Source organism: Argopecten irradians, chromosome 13 (genome assembly GCF_041381155.1).
Source record: "Argopecten irradians isolate NY chromosome 13, Ai_NY, whole genome shotgun sequence".
Taxonomy (NCBI): Eukaryota; Metazoa; Mollusca; class Bivalvia; order Pectinida; family Pectinidae; genus Argopecten; species Argopecten irradians.
The window spans coordinates 5,424,702-5,441,080 of record NC_091146.1 but is presented as its reverse complement, the minus strand read 5'-3'; the positions used below and the strand labels follow the sequence as shown (position 1 = coordinate 5,441,080).

The following is a 16,379-nucleotide window of genomic DNA, read 5'->3' as shown; positions in this document are numbered from 1 at the left end:
ATTAATTATTACCGTATTTTCCGGACAATAAGTCGCACCTGTGTACAAGCCGCAGAGGCCTTTTTTACGATTTTTTCAGGTTTTGTACACACATAAGACGCACCGTTACATAAGCCGCAACCAAAAGTTAGGCCCATGCACCCACGCAACCCTCTGTGTATACGATCGATCTCTAATGAAGCACGGTAATGCTTATCGATCGATTAGAATCACGAAAACTGTCTGTAAACTTGTTCTGTAAATGTATAACAAATAAAACTCACAATGATGTAAATATCTTTAGCAAAATTGATTTGGTCATGTTTCTGTTCGTTGTTTACTCAAGACTTCTTGTGTGTAAACAAACATGGCGGCCGTACGAATTCACGCTTACTCTCTCTCATATTTCAACATGCCGGTTAAAATACTTTCCTCAATATGCATACGATTTTCTTTTATATCTATTTTGATATACTTCGCGTATTAATTATATTGATGTGTATAGGATTACTTTATTATCAAGACTATCATTAACCTAAAATTGACTTCGTTTAGAGTGTTCTCTCTCAACTTGCCATCCCATGATGCAATTCACCGAAGCCTTATTTTTGTAAACTTCCGGATATGATTTCGTGGTGTTTGCCGCTGCAGAGATCGATTAAATGATGTTTTATACGACTGTTTGGTGCTTTTTAACATCGCTATAATGTTCTATATTACATGTAATTCACACTATAAACTTGACTGCCGATTATTTCATTGAAGTCACAGCGACAGGATTCTGAGAAATACACATGTTGACCGTGTGTAACACGTGTGCAAGTTATATTTAGCAGTCATTCAGAAGATTGTTTTTTCCCTGTCTGCGGACATTTCTTTCACTCAAATAATATTTAAATAATATATTTAACTTATTGTTTGATATTTGATGGTTTTTGACGTTTTAGTTATTATTTTCTTGGTAACGATCCTGCAGCAAATCGATAGCGAAATCAGTCCGCCATTGTGTTGTGACTGTAAACAACCACGCTTCAGTCGGCCGATTTTCCATGAATTAAACAATTTTACGATTGAACATGTATCTGGTACGTTATTATTTTTATCTTTATTATATTTTCATCACATATTATATCGTTTAAACACTTTTACAGTGATATTTTCGATGTATAACTTTACTAAACCGCTATTGTGTTGCGCTAGTAAACAAACACGTTTCAGTCGGCGGATTTTCCTTGAATTAAACAATTTTACGAATTTTACGAATGAATATGCATCTGATATGTAATCATTTTCATCGTTAATATATTTTCATTGCATATTTTATCTTTTAAACACTTTTACAGTGATTTGTTCGATGTATAACTTTACAAAACTGGCGAGTAAAACTTACGATTTTCACATGTGAATCACGACGTAATAATGCCAAAACATCGTCAGATTTTGGTTTTCGTCCACAGATAAGTCGCACTGGTGTATATGCCGCACTCCCGATTTTCAGGGAAAAAAGTAGCGGCTTATACTCCGGAAAATACGGTAATTAAATTATATAAAGGCAACAAAATTATAATTTATCCTGTACATAGGTATAATCTTCAGACCATTTTCAGTGCATACAGCAAATAATACAGGTGGTCAATTGCCTAGCTTGACCAGGAAAATACTCCTCTAAAAAGTGAAGTGAAGTCATGCATATGCTTTACATAGAACAATGACATATTTTTTTGAAAAAACGAGGCATCAGCGAAATGTTTAGCAAAAACAAACAACTCGAAGTGCGATGGATTGTATATAAATACATATAATCTACAAACCCTTTATGTTACTCAAACATATATGTAGTTATATTAGTCTGCCACTTCATGTCTGCTGCAGGCATGTGTTGAAATTTAACTCACCACGTGCAACACACAAGTTCAGCAAAATCTGTGCAAGCTCCGCATGAGATGTGGCTAATGTTTCTTCTTTTGCTACATGCCATCTCTGACTTTCATTCCCTAGATATATCCTAGGGTGCTGCCCTGATTCCATTCTAATCTCCTCCTCTTTGTTGTTATTTCAGATACAATTTGTTTTTTCTCACATTTTTTCATTCTGCCATTTTGTTTACTTGAAGTATGCAACAATGCACATGTGTGAAACTTCGACAACCCAATCCGTCGCAGCTTCATTTGCATACTCTCCAGTCAGTCTTACATCGTAATAAATCAAGGATTTCCTTCAATTTTGTATTCAAGACACATTTGTTCAATCTCATACGCATAAAGAAATTAAATTGAGGTATTTTTAATTTATTTTTTTTCAGTCTTTTCCTCCGTATATCGGAATTCATAAAATATATTTATTTGGTTGGGCAAAACCCACTTTTAAGTTAAGGTCTATATCGGAATTCATAATATATATTTATTTGGTTGGGCAAAACCTACCTTTAATTTAGGTTAAGGAATGTTCATGAAACTCTCTGTTCAACCCATCAGTTTGCTGTATTGAGTTAGTGAATGAACTGTTAATGCCTTTTTTGTAGAAATTGGAGACATTCTGACAACAGAAGTTACCATGGCAACCAAGATCATCACAGCTACCGTGACAATAGAAGTTACCATGGAAACAGTCAGTATAATCGAGATGACAGAAGACAAGGGAATTATCACGACAATTATCAGTCTAACCGAAACCATAGCAACTATAGAGGTGGTCGTGGTGGCTATGGCAACCATGGAGGTTACCAAGGAAACTATCGGTGAAATGACGAAAATAGAAAAAGAAAAAGCAAAGAAAGAACAATACATAAAGTTCTCACAAAGTTTGTGATAGTAGGTCTGTAGCTAATATCAATCTTCTAGCAGTGCTTTGATTTTTTTTTATACAATGTTGAAAATCAATTGAATTAATGTAAATTGACGATATCGTTTGTAGTATATCAAGTTTTTCTTAGTGCCAGAATATGTTCTTCTACACTGTACTATAGCAATGTTGTGTTTTCTCTCTTGTGAAAGTTACCAAACAGACCTGAAAATTGTACAAGTGTCAACATGACAGTTTGCCAAAATTCTTTAATACTGAGATAGGGTTGCTGATATTTGCCCAGGAATGGATGAATTAAGATTTGAAAAAAATAATTAAAAAAAAATCCTGATTGACATATTTCCTGTCAATTGAATGACGATTTCCAAGACGATTTCCAAACTTTAAGATGATTTGCAAAAATGAAGACCAGTCTAATTGAAAAGTTCAAAATGATACAGTGCAATATTTTTCACCTGTAGGATAAGACAACTCTAATGTACAGCAAGTTTACATCAATATCTTCTGAGAGTGAATATTATCACTAATTACGTACTTATTAGCCGAGAAGAAATACTGTATTCGACCCAATCACCGCCCACATCCCTATAAGCACAAAACCCATTTTTATGCATCAATTTCACTTACTTTGAAATAAATGTAGAAAAAATATGACAAAAATTGTTGGTTTACTTACCAATTTCTTTTGCAAATTGCAAATTGATTTATGACTTACTTTGTAAAATAAGTTTATGAAAGATAAGTGAAAACTACTTTGTATTAAGGACCCTCTGAGCTGCTACAACTTTTTGTAAGTACCTGGGCGCTTATATGGTCGAATATGATAGTTAAAGTTACAGTTAATGAAAAACAGTCTGTTGATAAATATATTTTTAGCCCACCAGCATCAGATGATGGGCAATTCAGAACACTTTCGCCTAGTGTCCACCATCCATCCATCTATTACCAATTCTTGTTCTCGCTATTTGTCTGAAAATACTGATAAAATATTTGTCAAATTTCATATTATATACCCCTCGGACCCTAGTCAGGCATATTGCATTTAGGAACTGATCTGTTAACAACACAGAGCGCTATTTTGGATTTTGATATGCAAGGTTTGTTACTGCTATTTGATTTCTCAGAAAGTTCTGAATGGATCTTCTCTCAAATTTCATATATATATATATAGGTTCCAAATATAGGCCCTAGTTGTGCATATTGAATTTTGGAACCTATCTGTTAACAATATGGTCGACAGACACTGATCTTATAATTTGATGGTCAGAGTTTGAAAAGCAGTGAAAAGATCCCTCTTTCCTTTGCCAGACATAGAAAATTCTCTGGTGGCCACCAAGATCCTACTGGGATCTCTTGTTTCTGCTGATAAATAATGCGTATGGCTTATCTGATGGAAGGCTGATCTTAATTTTTTCAGGGATGAAAATGTTCAGCCAATTGCCTGATTACAGCCTTTTTGACTTTCAGAAAATAGGTTCATGGGACCTGTAATTCCATATACCCCCCCCCCCCAGCCTTTCAGCTTTTTCTAAAAATTTCCATTTTCATCTCTGTTTTTTTTTTTTATCAAATGATGAAGTCTTTGCTCTGTCTTGTTAATTAATTCCTGTTGTTTTACAGTAGGTAACTATATTGTTGATTATGGAGACTTACTAGAGAAACTTACTAGAGAAACTAGTATAAGTATTTTGGAGTAACACAAGCATCGATTTATATTATGTCATAAAATGTCAAATTTTTATAATGTATCAATAAATCTTTTATCAAGATCGCATATATTGTTTGGTCTTAATGGTCATTTACAGTAAAACACAATGGATTTCTATATCAATACAATGCTGGCAACTCTGCAGCATGACAGTACACACCCACACCACTTCAATCATCAAAATCCACATTTATTCTAAGTATAACATTTACAAGCTATGCACGACTGTATTCGAAGGGCCAGTAAGCTTATGTCATGGCGCAACGTCTGTCCCTCTGTGAACATTTCCTTTAAATAAATCTCTACTAGTCATACATGGTTTGTAACCAAAGGACCTGTTACACCTACCATTGAATTTTGCCCACGAACCAATTTAACCAAACTCGGGTGCCTTTTGTAGTACTATGACAGAGAACCTGTAAGATACCTTTAAAAAATTCAAAAGGCCCCAGGGGCCTGTGCTAGGGATGATTTAATGTTGCTATCCCGAGGTATACTCCAGGGTTCCCTTTTAGGTCCAAAACTATATCAAATTAATGTTCAATTTCAAAAACCGATATGTTCTCAAAAGTATACATTTCCGCAAATTTTGACTGCACATATGTAACTTAAAAATTTGAAATAATTTTTTACAGGTTCTTGAAACCAAAACATAGCCAAATTTGGAGGTCTATTTTTAGCAATATCAAATTTTCACCAAAATGGTACACCCACTTCCAGTTCTTGCACACCAAACATAAAAAGTAATTTTTTAGCACATAATGTTAGAAAACTACATTCAAAACTTCAAAAAAATCCATGACAGATAAAGTTGTCATCTAAAAGACAAATTACTGATGGGTAGTTTTTTCAAGAAAAAATTTGTATCCTTATATGGCTCATAGAATGATAATTAAAGGGTGCAAACTAATCTATTTAGATTAAAGTGATATGTTTTTATTAATGGAATGATTTTCTCATAATATTAGGATTTGAAATGATATTATTTAGCTAATTAAGATAAACATATTTAATCTTAAACCCCAAAAGATAGAGTACGAGGGGTGTTCCAAAATTATTGTTACTTTGGTGATTTCTCTTTGATAGAAGTAATTCTAATCATTTTACTTTGCCCTGTCCCTCGAAGTACTCCCCCTCTGCATTTATGCATCGTTTCAACCGATCGATCCACTTTTGGAAACAGTTTTCGTACTCTTGAATTGGTATACTCATAAGATACTGGTAAATGGCAGAGCCAAGAGCATTTCTTGATTTATATTTTGTTCCAGACAGGTGAAATTTTATTTTGGGGAACAAAAGAAAAAGTCACAAGAGGCCAAGTCTGGTGATATGCAGGGTGGGGGAGGACAGTGACCTTTTCTGCCTTCAAAACTCCGTCACAATGCGCGCTTTGTGTGCTGGCGCATTATCATGTAAGAGCCTGAGGTACTTCAAACCTGTCTGTGGGCGGCGTTTGCAGACTTTCTTACGTTTTCGAAGTACAACGTCTCTATAATACTTCGCTGTGACAGTTTTGCCTTTTGGAACATGGATTTGAATGATTGGACCCTTGTTATCAAAGAATATGACATACAAAACCTTCCTCACGGTGCGTATTCTTTTTTTAGCAATGCTAGGGCGCCTGGCGTTTTTGTTTGCCCAGATTCGATTAGAGCATTTTCTTTTGGGTTCGAAAAAATACACCCATGTTTCATCACCTGTGACCAAATTATCAAAAGCCTTTTTGCTGTATTTTGGGTATTTCTTCAATAAGGATTTGGCTTGTTGGTTGTCAGTTAGTAAATGGGGTATCAACCTGGCATTGATCTTGCCCAGCTTAAGATGTTTCTTTAAAATGCAATGAATACGTGCTAAAGACAAGCCTGTCATTTTAGCTAACTGCCAGACAGTGTACCTTGCAGATCTTGCAAGGATTTACCGAATTAGTTCAATGTTATGCTTTGTTGTTGTTGTAGCAGGGCGACCTGTGTGGGCAGCATCTTTAAGCTGCTGGTGTCCCGACTTAAATCGAGCAACCCACCTACAAATAGTCATATATGACATTTGACCCTTCCCATATATATCACACACCTCACGATGAATATCCACTTGGCTTTAAGCCAAGTAGAGACCTACCTTTGATATAGGCCCTAATTTCAATTACGTTTTCAACTCTCTTGCGAACCATATTTGTATAGAGTGTAACGAGTGCGCTACAAAACAATGTACACAGCACCAAGGTCAGTGTAATTGTGAGCGAGATATTTACCTATATCACGTTATCGCCACGAGGTAGTTTTAAGCCCATTTCCACTGGATATTGTGCAAGTAACATTAATTTCGGAACATCCCTCGTACTTCTATAGAAGATTTGTTGCTGAACAGAGTTTTAAAGGAAGTAGTTTACCTACTTCCGGTTCTTGTACACCAAAAATATAAAGTAATTCTTTTGAACATGATGTAAGAAACCGATGTTCAAAATTTCCACAAAATCCATGACCGAAAGTTGTCAACTGAATGGTTAATTACCGTAGGATAGGGTTTTTTTTTCAAGAAAAATCATACATCATTACAATGCTCATACTATGACAAATCAAAGAGTGCAAAGTATAATATTTCTATTGACATGATATGTTTTCATTAATAGAATGAGTTCTTGATAATGTTGGGCAGTGAAATGTTATTATTTAGTGCGTATAAGAAAAAATATGTAATCTAAAGCCCAAAACGGAGGGGTTCTACTAGAGAAGATTTTAAGCCAAGCAAATTGTAACGGAAGTAGTTCACATACTTCCAGTTCTTGTACACCAAAAAAAAATGCTAATGCTAATAGACTATGGTCAAAATAATGGAAAAATAGCAAAGGAAAATCTGTGTAATTTTGAAAGCTTCTACGAATATTCTTTCCAAAACAAAATCATAATTAAGTATAATATGGAAATTAGAAACAAGTATGCTTACAATTCCGTCCATAATAAAAGTATAGGAAATCATAAATCCAGGAGCTAAAGTAGAGAAGTTATTGCTTCTGCATTGAAGTTACCAATTTTATGTCAACCGTTAGATGTCACATGAAATTTTATTAAGCATTGAGCGACTTTCAGTTGGCATTCATAGCCAACTGGACAGAGGCAAATTCCATTAACGCGCTAGCGCTTCATGTTGAATGTATCTCTGTCCAGTTGGCATTCATATTGGCTATATGAATGGCAACAGAAAGACGTGCAATGCTTATATTTAGACTATTCAACAGGAATTTCCTGGTATTTTCCCTTCTTGTGCTGTAACTCGTTCAATGATTAAGAAGGTTTCTGATGTTGCAGTAGTTGAGGATCATTATAGTCCAGGGTTAGGTAACATTTTCTTGGCTCATGATATGGAGGATGTCGGGGGCAAGTGTGATCTTTTGAGCAATCCTGCAGACTTTGATAGTGATATAGTTGTTCCTAACAAGGGTACTTCTTTGTCTGACATGATGAGTAAATCATCTTTGTCTAGAGAGGAGCTTATAGTAGAACATGAAAAAGATCCTGAAATTTCCTTATTGTGTAATCGAGCTTTGAGTGAGGAAGAGGCTGAGAAAGTCCCAGTTTGCTACTTTCCTAGGTCAGGTGTGTTGATACGCAAGTGGCGCCTCCCTGATGTGTCTCCAGAAGAAGTCTGGAAGGTTGTCAGTCAAATAGTTGTCCCACCGAGGTATAGACAAGATATTCTGAGTTTGTCTCATGATGCACCTATGGCAGAACATTTAGGTGTGACCAAGATTTATAACAGGATCCTAGATCACTTCTTTTGGCTCAAGTTGAAACGGGATGTGGCTGAATTTTGTAGGTCTTGTCATACTTGTCAGGTGGTAGGGAAACCTAATCAGAAAATTCATGTGGCACCTTTGCACCCCATTCCAGCGTTTGAGAACCATTTAGTAGAATCATTATAGATTGTGTAGGTCCTCTACCCAAAACTAAGTCTGGGAATGAATATCTTTTAACTATTATGTGTGCTTTCACATGCTTTGCTGAAGCCATTCCACTCAGAAATATTAAGGCCCCTGACATAGTCAAGGCTTTGTTTAAATTCTTTACAATAGTTGGTCTTCCAAAAGCTGTCCAATCGGATCAAGGTTCAAATTTCATGTCTGGTATTTTTGATGCTGTGAAACAGCATTCTTAGGTACGCTCGGCGAGCCTGTGCACATCTAAACAATAAAACCACTCCGCGATGAAAATTAAATGTTGTATTGTTCATTTTACATATTACTTGATAGTATGAATAAATCGAACCTTAGTATTCAAAACCACAAACATTAAATTTGTACATACATATGCACTATAGACGGTATGAATTAAGTGTTCAGTTGGGACTCTATGATTTATGTATCCCTTGGCTTAAATATCTGGCCATGATTTATTATTATTCGAAAGTCGGCAACGCAAAAATCACGATAATATTTTCTTCGCTATCATATGTCTCCAACCAGTCACTGCGTCTTTCGAAGACTTGACGATGCATTACATGAAGTTTTTTTTATGTTACCGACTAGCGTGCTTAAAAATCAAAAGTAAATCTGAGTGTTATACACGTAACGCAATAATTACCTTTTATTTGGCAAAAGTATCTGGCCGTGATTTATTAGTCAAAAGTCGTCAAAGCAACCCATGTTATTTTTTCAGAAAGGGAACCAAAACATACCCGGCAATGGTAATACATGTATTTCTTATGTTATATTTTCCCGAAAATGTTCTTAAATTTTTGAAGAGATATTGATGAAATTGATAATTTTAGTAATTAATAAAGAATAATAAAAAATGATACTCAGATTCTGACCGGTTTTATTGGTGTTGAAATCGTTATTTCAGAAATGATTTAAAATTTTTAATATAAAATTTACTTCAGGAAAATGAGTTATTCAACTTATTGTTCTTGAATCAACTTTAAATATCATAAAATAAAAACGATTTACCGTAAAGACATTTTAACTCCCTAATGTAACACTGTACACAGTATACTAAATTCAATATTTAAATGCAAAACCAATTTCTTTATTCCTTTGTTTGAGTTCTTCATTCACAGCAGCGTTGAGTAGCCTTGGCACTTTGATTCAACAAGTCATGTACCAGCTCTAGATCAAACAGTAAACGTCTAGTGCTTATCATCCAGAGTCTCAGGGTGCTTTAGAACGTTTTCATCAGACATTGAAGAATATGATAAGATCTTATTGTTTTGAAAACAAAAGAGATTGTGACGAAGGTATACACATGTTGTTGTTTGGCGTTAGAGAATCTGTACAAGAATCTCTTGGCTTCAGTCCTTTTGAACTTGTGTTTGGACACATTGTACGTGGTCTTTTGAAAATTTTGAAAGACAAAACTTTGGACGAAGATTCTACAGTTAATTTCTTAGAGTATGTGTCTAACTTTAAGCAAAGGTTGACAAGGGCATGTGAATTGGCAGAAGAAAATTTGGCCGTTACACAAACCAAAATGAAAACATGGTATGATAAAGATGCCCGTGCAAGAAGTTTTGATCCAGGTGACAAAATTTTGGCTCTATTTCCAATACCGGGTCAGCCTTTGCAAGCTAGATATTTTGGACCTTATATTGTTGAGAAAAAGGTCGATGATGTTAACTACATTGTACAAACTCCAGGGAGGCGCAAGAAAACTCAATTATGTCATGTTAATATGCTTAAGAAATATGTATATAGAGAAGAGAGCATGACCTCTCAACCTATTGCTACTTTGGCCTCTGTACCATCACAAAGTGAAAGTACAGCTGATATTTGTAAATTAAACTTAGATGGTGGTGTACAAGATGTAGGTTTAGACTGTGGTGTTAAGTAACGGAACTCAGATGTGCTCGCGAACTTGGACAAGAAACTGTGTCATCTATCAGAAAAGGAACGAAATGAACTGAAAGATCTGATACTTGAGTATAAACATTTGTTTCCGGATACACCAGGCAAAACAAATGCTATCTATCACGACGTGGATGTGGGCGATGCGCCACCTGTCAAGCAACATCCTTACTATGTCAATCTTTTGAAAGAAGAACACTTAAAGAAAGAAATTCAATACCTGTTGGACAATGATATTATTGAACTAAGCAAAAGTGAATCAAGCTTTCCATGTGTTCTGGTGCCAAAGCCAGACAAGACACACCGATTCTGTACTGACTTCAGAAAAGTAAACTCTGTCAGTAAAACAGACTCTTATCCAATTCCAAGGATTGACAAAGTTGGCAAAGCCAAATATGCAAGCAAATTTGACCTGTTGAAAGGGTGCTATTAACAGAAAGAGCTAAAGAAGTGTCGGTATTTGTAACCTCGCAAGGTTTGTACCAGTACAAAGTTATGCCGTAATTTGGTATGAAGAATGCCCCGGCAACATTTCAACGTCTTCTTAACAGCGTGATATCAGACCTGGAAGGCTGCGATGGATACATTGATGACGTCATCAACTACAAGGACACGTGGGAAGGCCATCTACGCGGGATTCGCGAATTCTTCGAGAGACTCACTACCATGAAATTGACTGTAAACTTACTGAAATGTGAATTTTGTCGTGCAACTGTTGAATTTTTAGGTCACGTTGTAGGACAGGGGCAGGTAAAACCTGTCCAGGCCAAAGTAGAAGCAATTATAGATTTTCCAACTCCTGGAAGCAAAAGAGAGCTGATGAGATTTCTTGGTATGGCTGGATACTACAGAAAATTTTGTCAAAATTTCTCTGTTATAGCAGCTCCACTTACTGCTTTGTTAAAGAAAAATGTCAAATTTGTCTGGTCAGACGAATGTAAGTCTGCCTTTGAGAAATTGAAAGACATACTATCAAACTCACCAGTTCTGACTGCTCCAGATTTTGATAAACAGTTTTAAACTGTTTGTTGATGCCAGCGATGTAGGTGTTGGTGCTGTTTTGATGCAAGAAGGTTCTGAACAAATTGACCATCCAATTTGTTATTTCTCGAAAAAGTTTGACAAACATCAGAAAAATTATTCCACCATTGAGAAAGAATGTTTATCGTCGATTTTGGCCTTGAACCAATTTGATGTGTATCTCTGCACTACAATTGTGCCTGTGTTGGTCTTCACCGACCACAACCCTTTGACATTCATTGGGAAAATGAAAAACAAAAATCAAAGAATTCTCACTAGGAGTTTGACTTTGCAAGAGTACAATCTTGCCATCAAACGTATAAAAGGGAAATAGTGGGGGAGGAGAAGTAGGTTCCCATGTACCCCTCTGGCAGTTTTTCGAAACATGTTTTTTTAGGACCGATGTGATGTCTAGTTTCATTTTATGCTTGTTGCCATTGACAACTAATGTCCCATGGGGTCATATGGCGGCCATCTTGGATTTCAGGTATCAAAAATGGCCAAAATGACACATTCGCATATATGCGCATAGATAGAGAACCGGACAACATTCAAAGACAAATAAACACATTTTTTGATATGATTGAAACATGTTTAATACGATTAAATCATAAAAATGACGTTACGTCTTCTTATTTTTGTGAAATGACGGGAAAACAATGAAATTTTCAGGGTTTTTTTTCCTAAAAAATCGATAAATGTCATGATTATTTATCACAAGTAAAAAAATTGATGGACAACTCAGCTTGTAACAGTCATTTCGAATTGAATCAACCCTTGTGTAAACATATGTGTCCTATAAAAAGACAGATCGCATCAATGAGGTCGGAAAAAGAGAGGGACCCCCACCCCCACCCCCCACCCCACCCCACCCCACCCCTACAAATTTATCAAAAACTGGCCAAAATGACGCAATTCGCATATATGCGCATAGATAGAAAACCAGACAAAATTCAGAGGCAAATTAACGCATTTCTTGATATGATTGAAACATGCTGAATACGATTAAACCATAATAATGACGTTACGTCTTCTCATTTTTGTGAAATGACGGCAAACAATGAAATTTTCAACTTTTTTCCTTAAGAAATCAATAAATGTCATAATTTTTATCACAAGTAAAAAAAATGATGGACAAATCACCTTGTAACAGTCATTTCGAATTGAACCAACCCTTGTGTAAACATATGTGTACTATAAAAACATAGATCGCATCAATGAGGTCGGAAAAAGAGAGAGACCCCACCCCCCTTGAAAAATTATCAAAAAATGGCCAAAATGACACATTCGTATATACGCGCATAGATGAAGAACCAGACAACACAGAGAGGCAAATAAACACATTTTTAAATATGATTGAATCATGCTGAATACGATTAAATCATAATAATAACGTAACGTCTTCTCATTTTTGTGAAATGACGGGAAAACAATGCAATTTTCAGGTTTTTTTCCTCTAAAAAATCGATAAATGTCATAATTTACATCACAAGTAAAACAATTGATGGACAAAACACCTTGTAACAGTCATTTCGAATTGCACTAACCCTTGTGTAAACACATGACTACTATAAGAATATCGCATGAGTGAGATGGAAAAAAGAGAGGCCCCCCTACACATACACAGAGAAAAGAAATTGCAGAAGAAAAAAAAATTGAAAAACAAAATCAATAAATAAAAACTCCAAATATTCTGTCAACACACATTGTAACGGTTATTCTGATTTGAACTGACTCTTGTCTAAACATATGTGCATTATAAAAGGATAGTTTTATGGTTTTTAGCAGAAGCGAGATGACCTCCAACCCCCTCCCCAATAATTAAAAAAAAATTCCCGGATCCAGTTAACATCCAAAGGCTAGTTCACATGTTTTATCCATAATTCAGGCAGTTCCCAATAACCGTAATAAGTTATTTCTTTTTAGTGAAAACAACTGGGTTCGAATTATTCTCCTTCAATTTTGGATATACCTCCCTATGAAAACGGTGTACCATTGTGATTCCTGCTCGCATAAGTTAAAAACTACGAATACATATAATATCTGCTGAGGAGGAACAGTCACAGACTGGGCCGCCAAAACGGGATCCTAGGAAAACATTCAATTAGAATGAGAGGACAGGGACCGTAGGTAAAAGTCATTGAAAGTAGTCTGACCACGCCAAAAGGCAGCAGACATGATGTCCTGGAACAATGACCCATTATGAAGAGCCAAAGAAGCTGCAAAGGCTCTAACCTCATGGGTCATCTCCTTGCATTTCGCCCAAGATTGATAATTAGACTGCCCATAAGCAATCCTGATCATCTAACATATCCATCTGGAGATGTACTGTGAGGAGAAATCCTGCTAACCCTGTTTAATGGACAAGAATAATACATCGCCCCCTTGTTTTATCAAGGGAAAACCTAAGCGTCCGACTGGGACAAAGCAGCCGATCATTCTCCTTCGACTCAATAGAGATGGTGAATCTTTACTAAAAAGGCAGGATCAGTGAGTAGGGTAAACGAGCTAAATCTGGCCCAACGAAGCACGAAAAGTGAATAGATGGATATCACTCCTTCTACGGCCTGAGGCAAAAGCAAGCAGGAAGTCAAAAGTAAAAACCGAGACCGACACCAAAGGCTCTTAAGGAGCCCCATTTCAGTAACACAAGTGCTAGATTCCACTGCCGTACCCTAGGCCTGTCCAGACTGAACCACCTAATCAAGGTAGACAAAGAGTTGGAAGACCCTAACTCTGGTCTACCATGAGAATACAATACACTGGAAATAGCCATGCGATAGCCTGCAATAGTATTAGAGGCAACTTTGCGTTCCCTAAACAAATAGAGAAGGGAATCCGCAATCAGCTGGGCAGAGGCTTTGACCTGATCAATCTTCCTGTCGATACACCAATCACAGACGATCTTCCATGAATGTTAGACGCCAGGTGAGGAAGACTTATTGATCGGGCGATGCGAGCTGACAAGTCTTAGAAAAGCCTGACTAAGCGAGGCCTCCTGAGATAGCTTCCACGCTCTTGAATGGATCTTCCGGGACCGATTGGTTCTGAGTGGGAAAACCAGAGGATTATCCACCAAGAGAAACGACAAGAGCTCCGGAAACCAGGATTGTCTCGGTCACAGGGGCGCTATCAGAAGGAGGGGAAAAATGATGCTCCTGAAACTTCTATTAGAACCCTGCCCACCAGGTTGAATGGAGGGAATGCATAAGTCATTTGGTCTAGCACCGGAGAGACAAAAGTGGACAATAAGTGGCGAAGTGGCGAAAAGGTCTATATGAGGTATGTTCCACATCTAGCAAATGCCCTCGAAGATCGGGAGATTTAGCTGCCTTTCTGTCACAACCGGCTTGCGGCGTCTGGAAAGAGTATCCGCCAGAACATTCAACCTGTCTGGACGATGCTTGACTAAGAGAGTCAACCGCATTTCCTGACAGAAGAGAAGAACACGAATAGCGAGGGCACAAAGGACGTTGGACTTTGCCTCCCACCCTTTTCTTCCAGATACGCGACAACTGTAGAGTTGTCGGTAGTCACACAAACCACCTTTAAATGTAGAATCTTCCGAAAAGCCTGCAGCGCCAACCGAACAGCCTTATCTCCAGCACGTTGATGTGCTCGGAGACCTGATCCCCAGACCACTCCCCCGACTGGCAATGGCCGTCGAGGTAAGCCCCCCCCCAACCTGTCATTTGTCATCGCTCCAACGATTCCTAGACTTGGTGGAGTATGAGGGAATCGTCAAAATAGATGTGTACATTTATTTTCCTGGAGTGATGAAAACCTACGCCGACCTGCAGCAGTTTGATGAAAACCAAAGTAACAGTCGTGATACCGAAAGGATTTAGTTTTGTGGTAATGAGCTGTGCTATACCATCGTGTCTTCAGGACAAAAAAAAACAAGGATAATAATTCGAACACAGTGGTACGTTTCGTTCTGGCACGAACCGAGAATTTATGAAAAATTCTATGTTTCCAGTTGTTCACTAAAAGAGTGGATTATTACGGTTCTAACCACGTTCTAGTTGTAATTGGGGCCGGTGTGGCTGATTGTTATGATGTCTCGAAATATAACCACAATCCCTCCACCTCTGGGTAGCTTGTTCGAATTTACAGGGGCAGTTGCCAGGTATTGACAGCTAGCGGTGTTTTTTCTCCGGGAACTCCGCCTTTCCTCCACCAATTAACCTGGCACATCCTTACATGACCATGGCTGTTAACAAATGTAATTGTAGTTTGGAACTGTCTAAATCATAGATCAGGAGATATGTAATTTATGTAATAATAATAATGACATTTTTTTCTCTATGAGTAGTGTTGGGAGGGGGGATGTCCACGATTCTTCTGCTAAAAAACATAAAATCCTTTTAAAACACACATATGTTTACACAAGCGTAAATGCAATTCGAAATGACTGTTTTGTCCATCAATTGTTTTACTTGTGATATAATTTATGACATTTATCGATATTTTAGGGGAAAAAAGCTGAAAATTTCATTGTTTTCCCGTCTTTTCACAAAAATGAGAAGACGTAACATCATTACTATGATTTAATCGTATTCAGCATGTTTCAATCATATTTAAAAATGTGTTTATTTGCATCTGTGTGTTGTCTGGGTCGCTATCTATGCGCGTATATACGAATGTGTCATTTTGGCCATTTTTGATACATTTTTATGGGGGGTCCCTCTGTTTTTCCGATCTCATTGATGCGATTTATCGTTTTATAGTACACATATGTTTACCCAAGGTTTGGTTCAGTTCAAAATGACTGTTACAAGGTGATTTAACCATCAATTTTTCACTTGTGATAAAAATTATGACATTTATCGATTTTTTGGGAAACAAAGCTGAAAATTTCATTGTTTTCCCGTCATTTCACAAAAAATAAGAAGACATTACGTCATTATTATGATTTAATCGTATTCAGCATGTTTCAATCATATCAAAAAATGTGTTTATTTGCCTCTGAATGTTGTCTGGTTCTCTATCTATGCTCATATATGCGAATATGTCATTTTGGCCATTTTTGATACC

The 16,379-nt window shown here is 36.8% G+C and overlaps 1 protein-coding gene across 6 annotated transcripts in view; it reads left to right on the top strand.

Annotated features, from left to right (window-relative positions):
* LOC138306269 (uncharacterized) overlaps positions 1 to 4,555 on the top strand; it is a 39,549-nt gene extending 34,994 nt beyond the window's left edge. For all 6 annotated transcript variants that reach the window (XM_069246679.1, XM_069246683.1, XM_069246681.1 and 3 more), the window contains one exon: positions 2,501 to 4,555. In XM_069246679.1, the coding sequence (XP_069102780.1) occupies positions 2,501 to 2,720 (220 nt within the window). In that variant the 3' untranslated portion in view covers positions 2,721 to 4,555. The remainder of the gene's footprint in view (positions 1 to 2,500) is intronic.
* Positions 4,556 to 16,379: the final 11,824 nt, after the last annotated feature.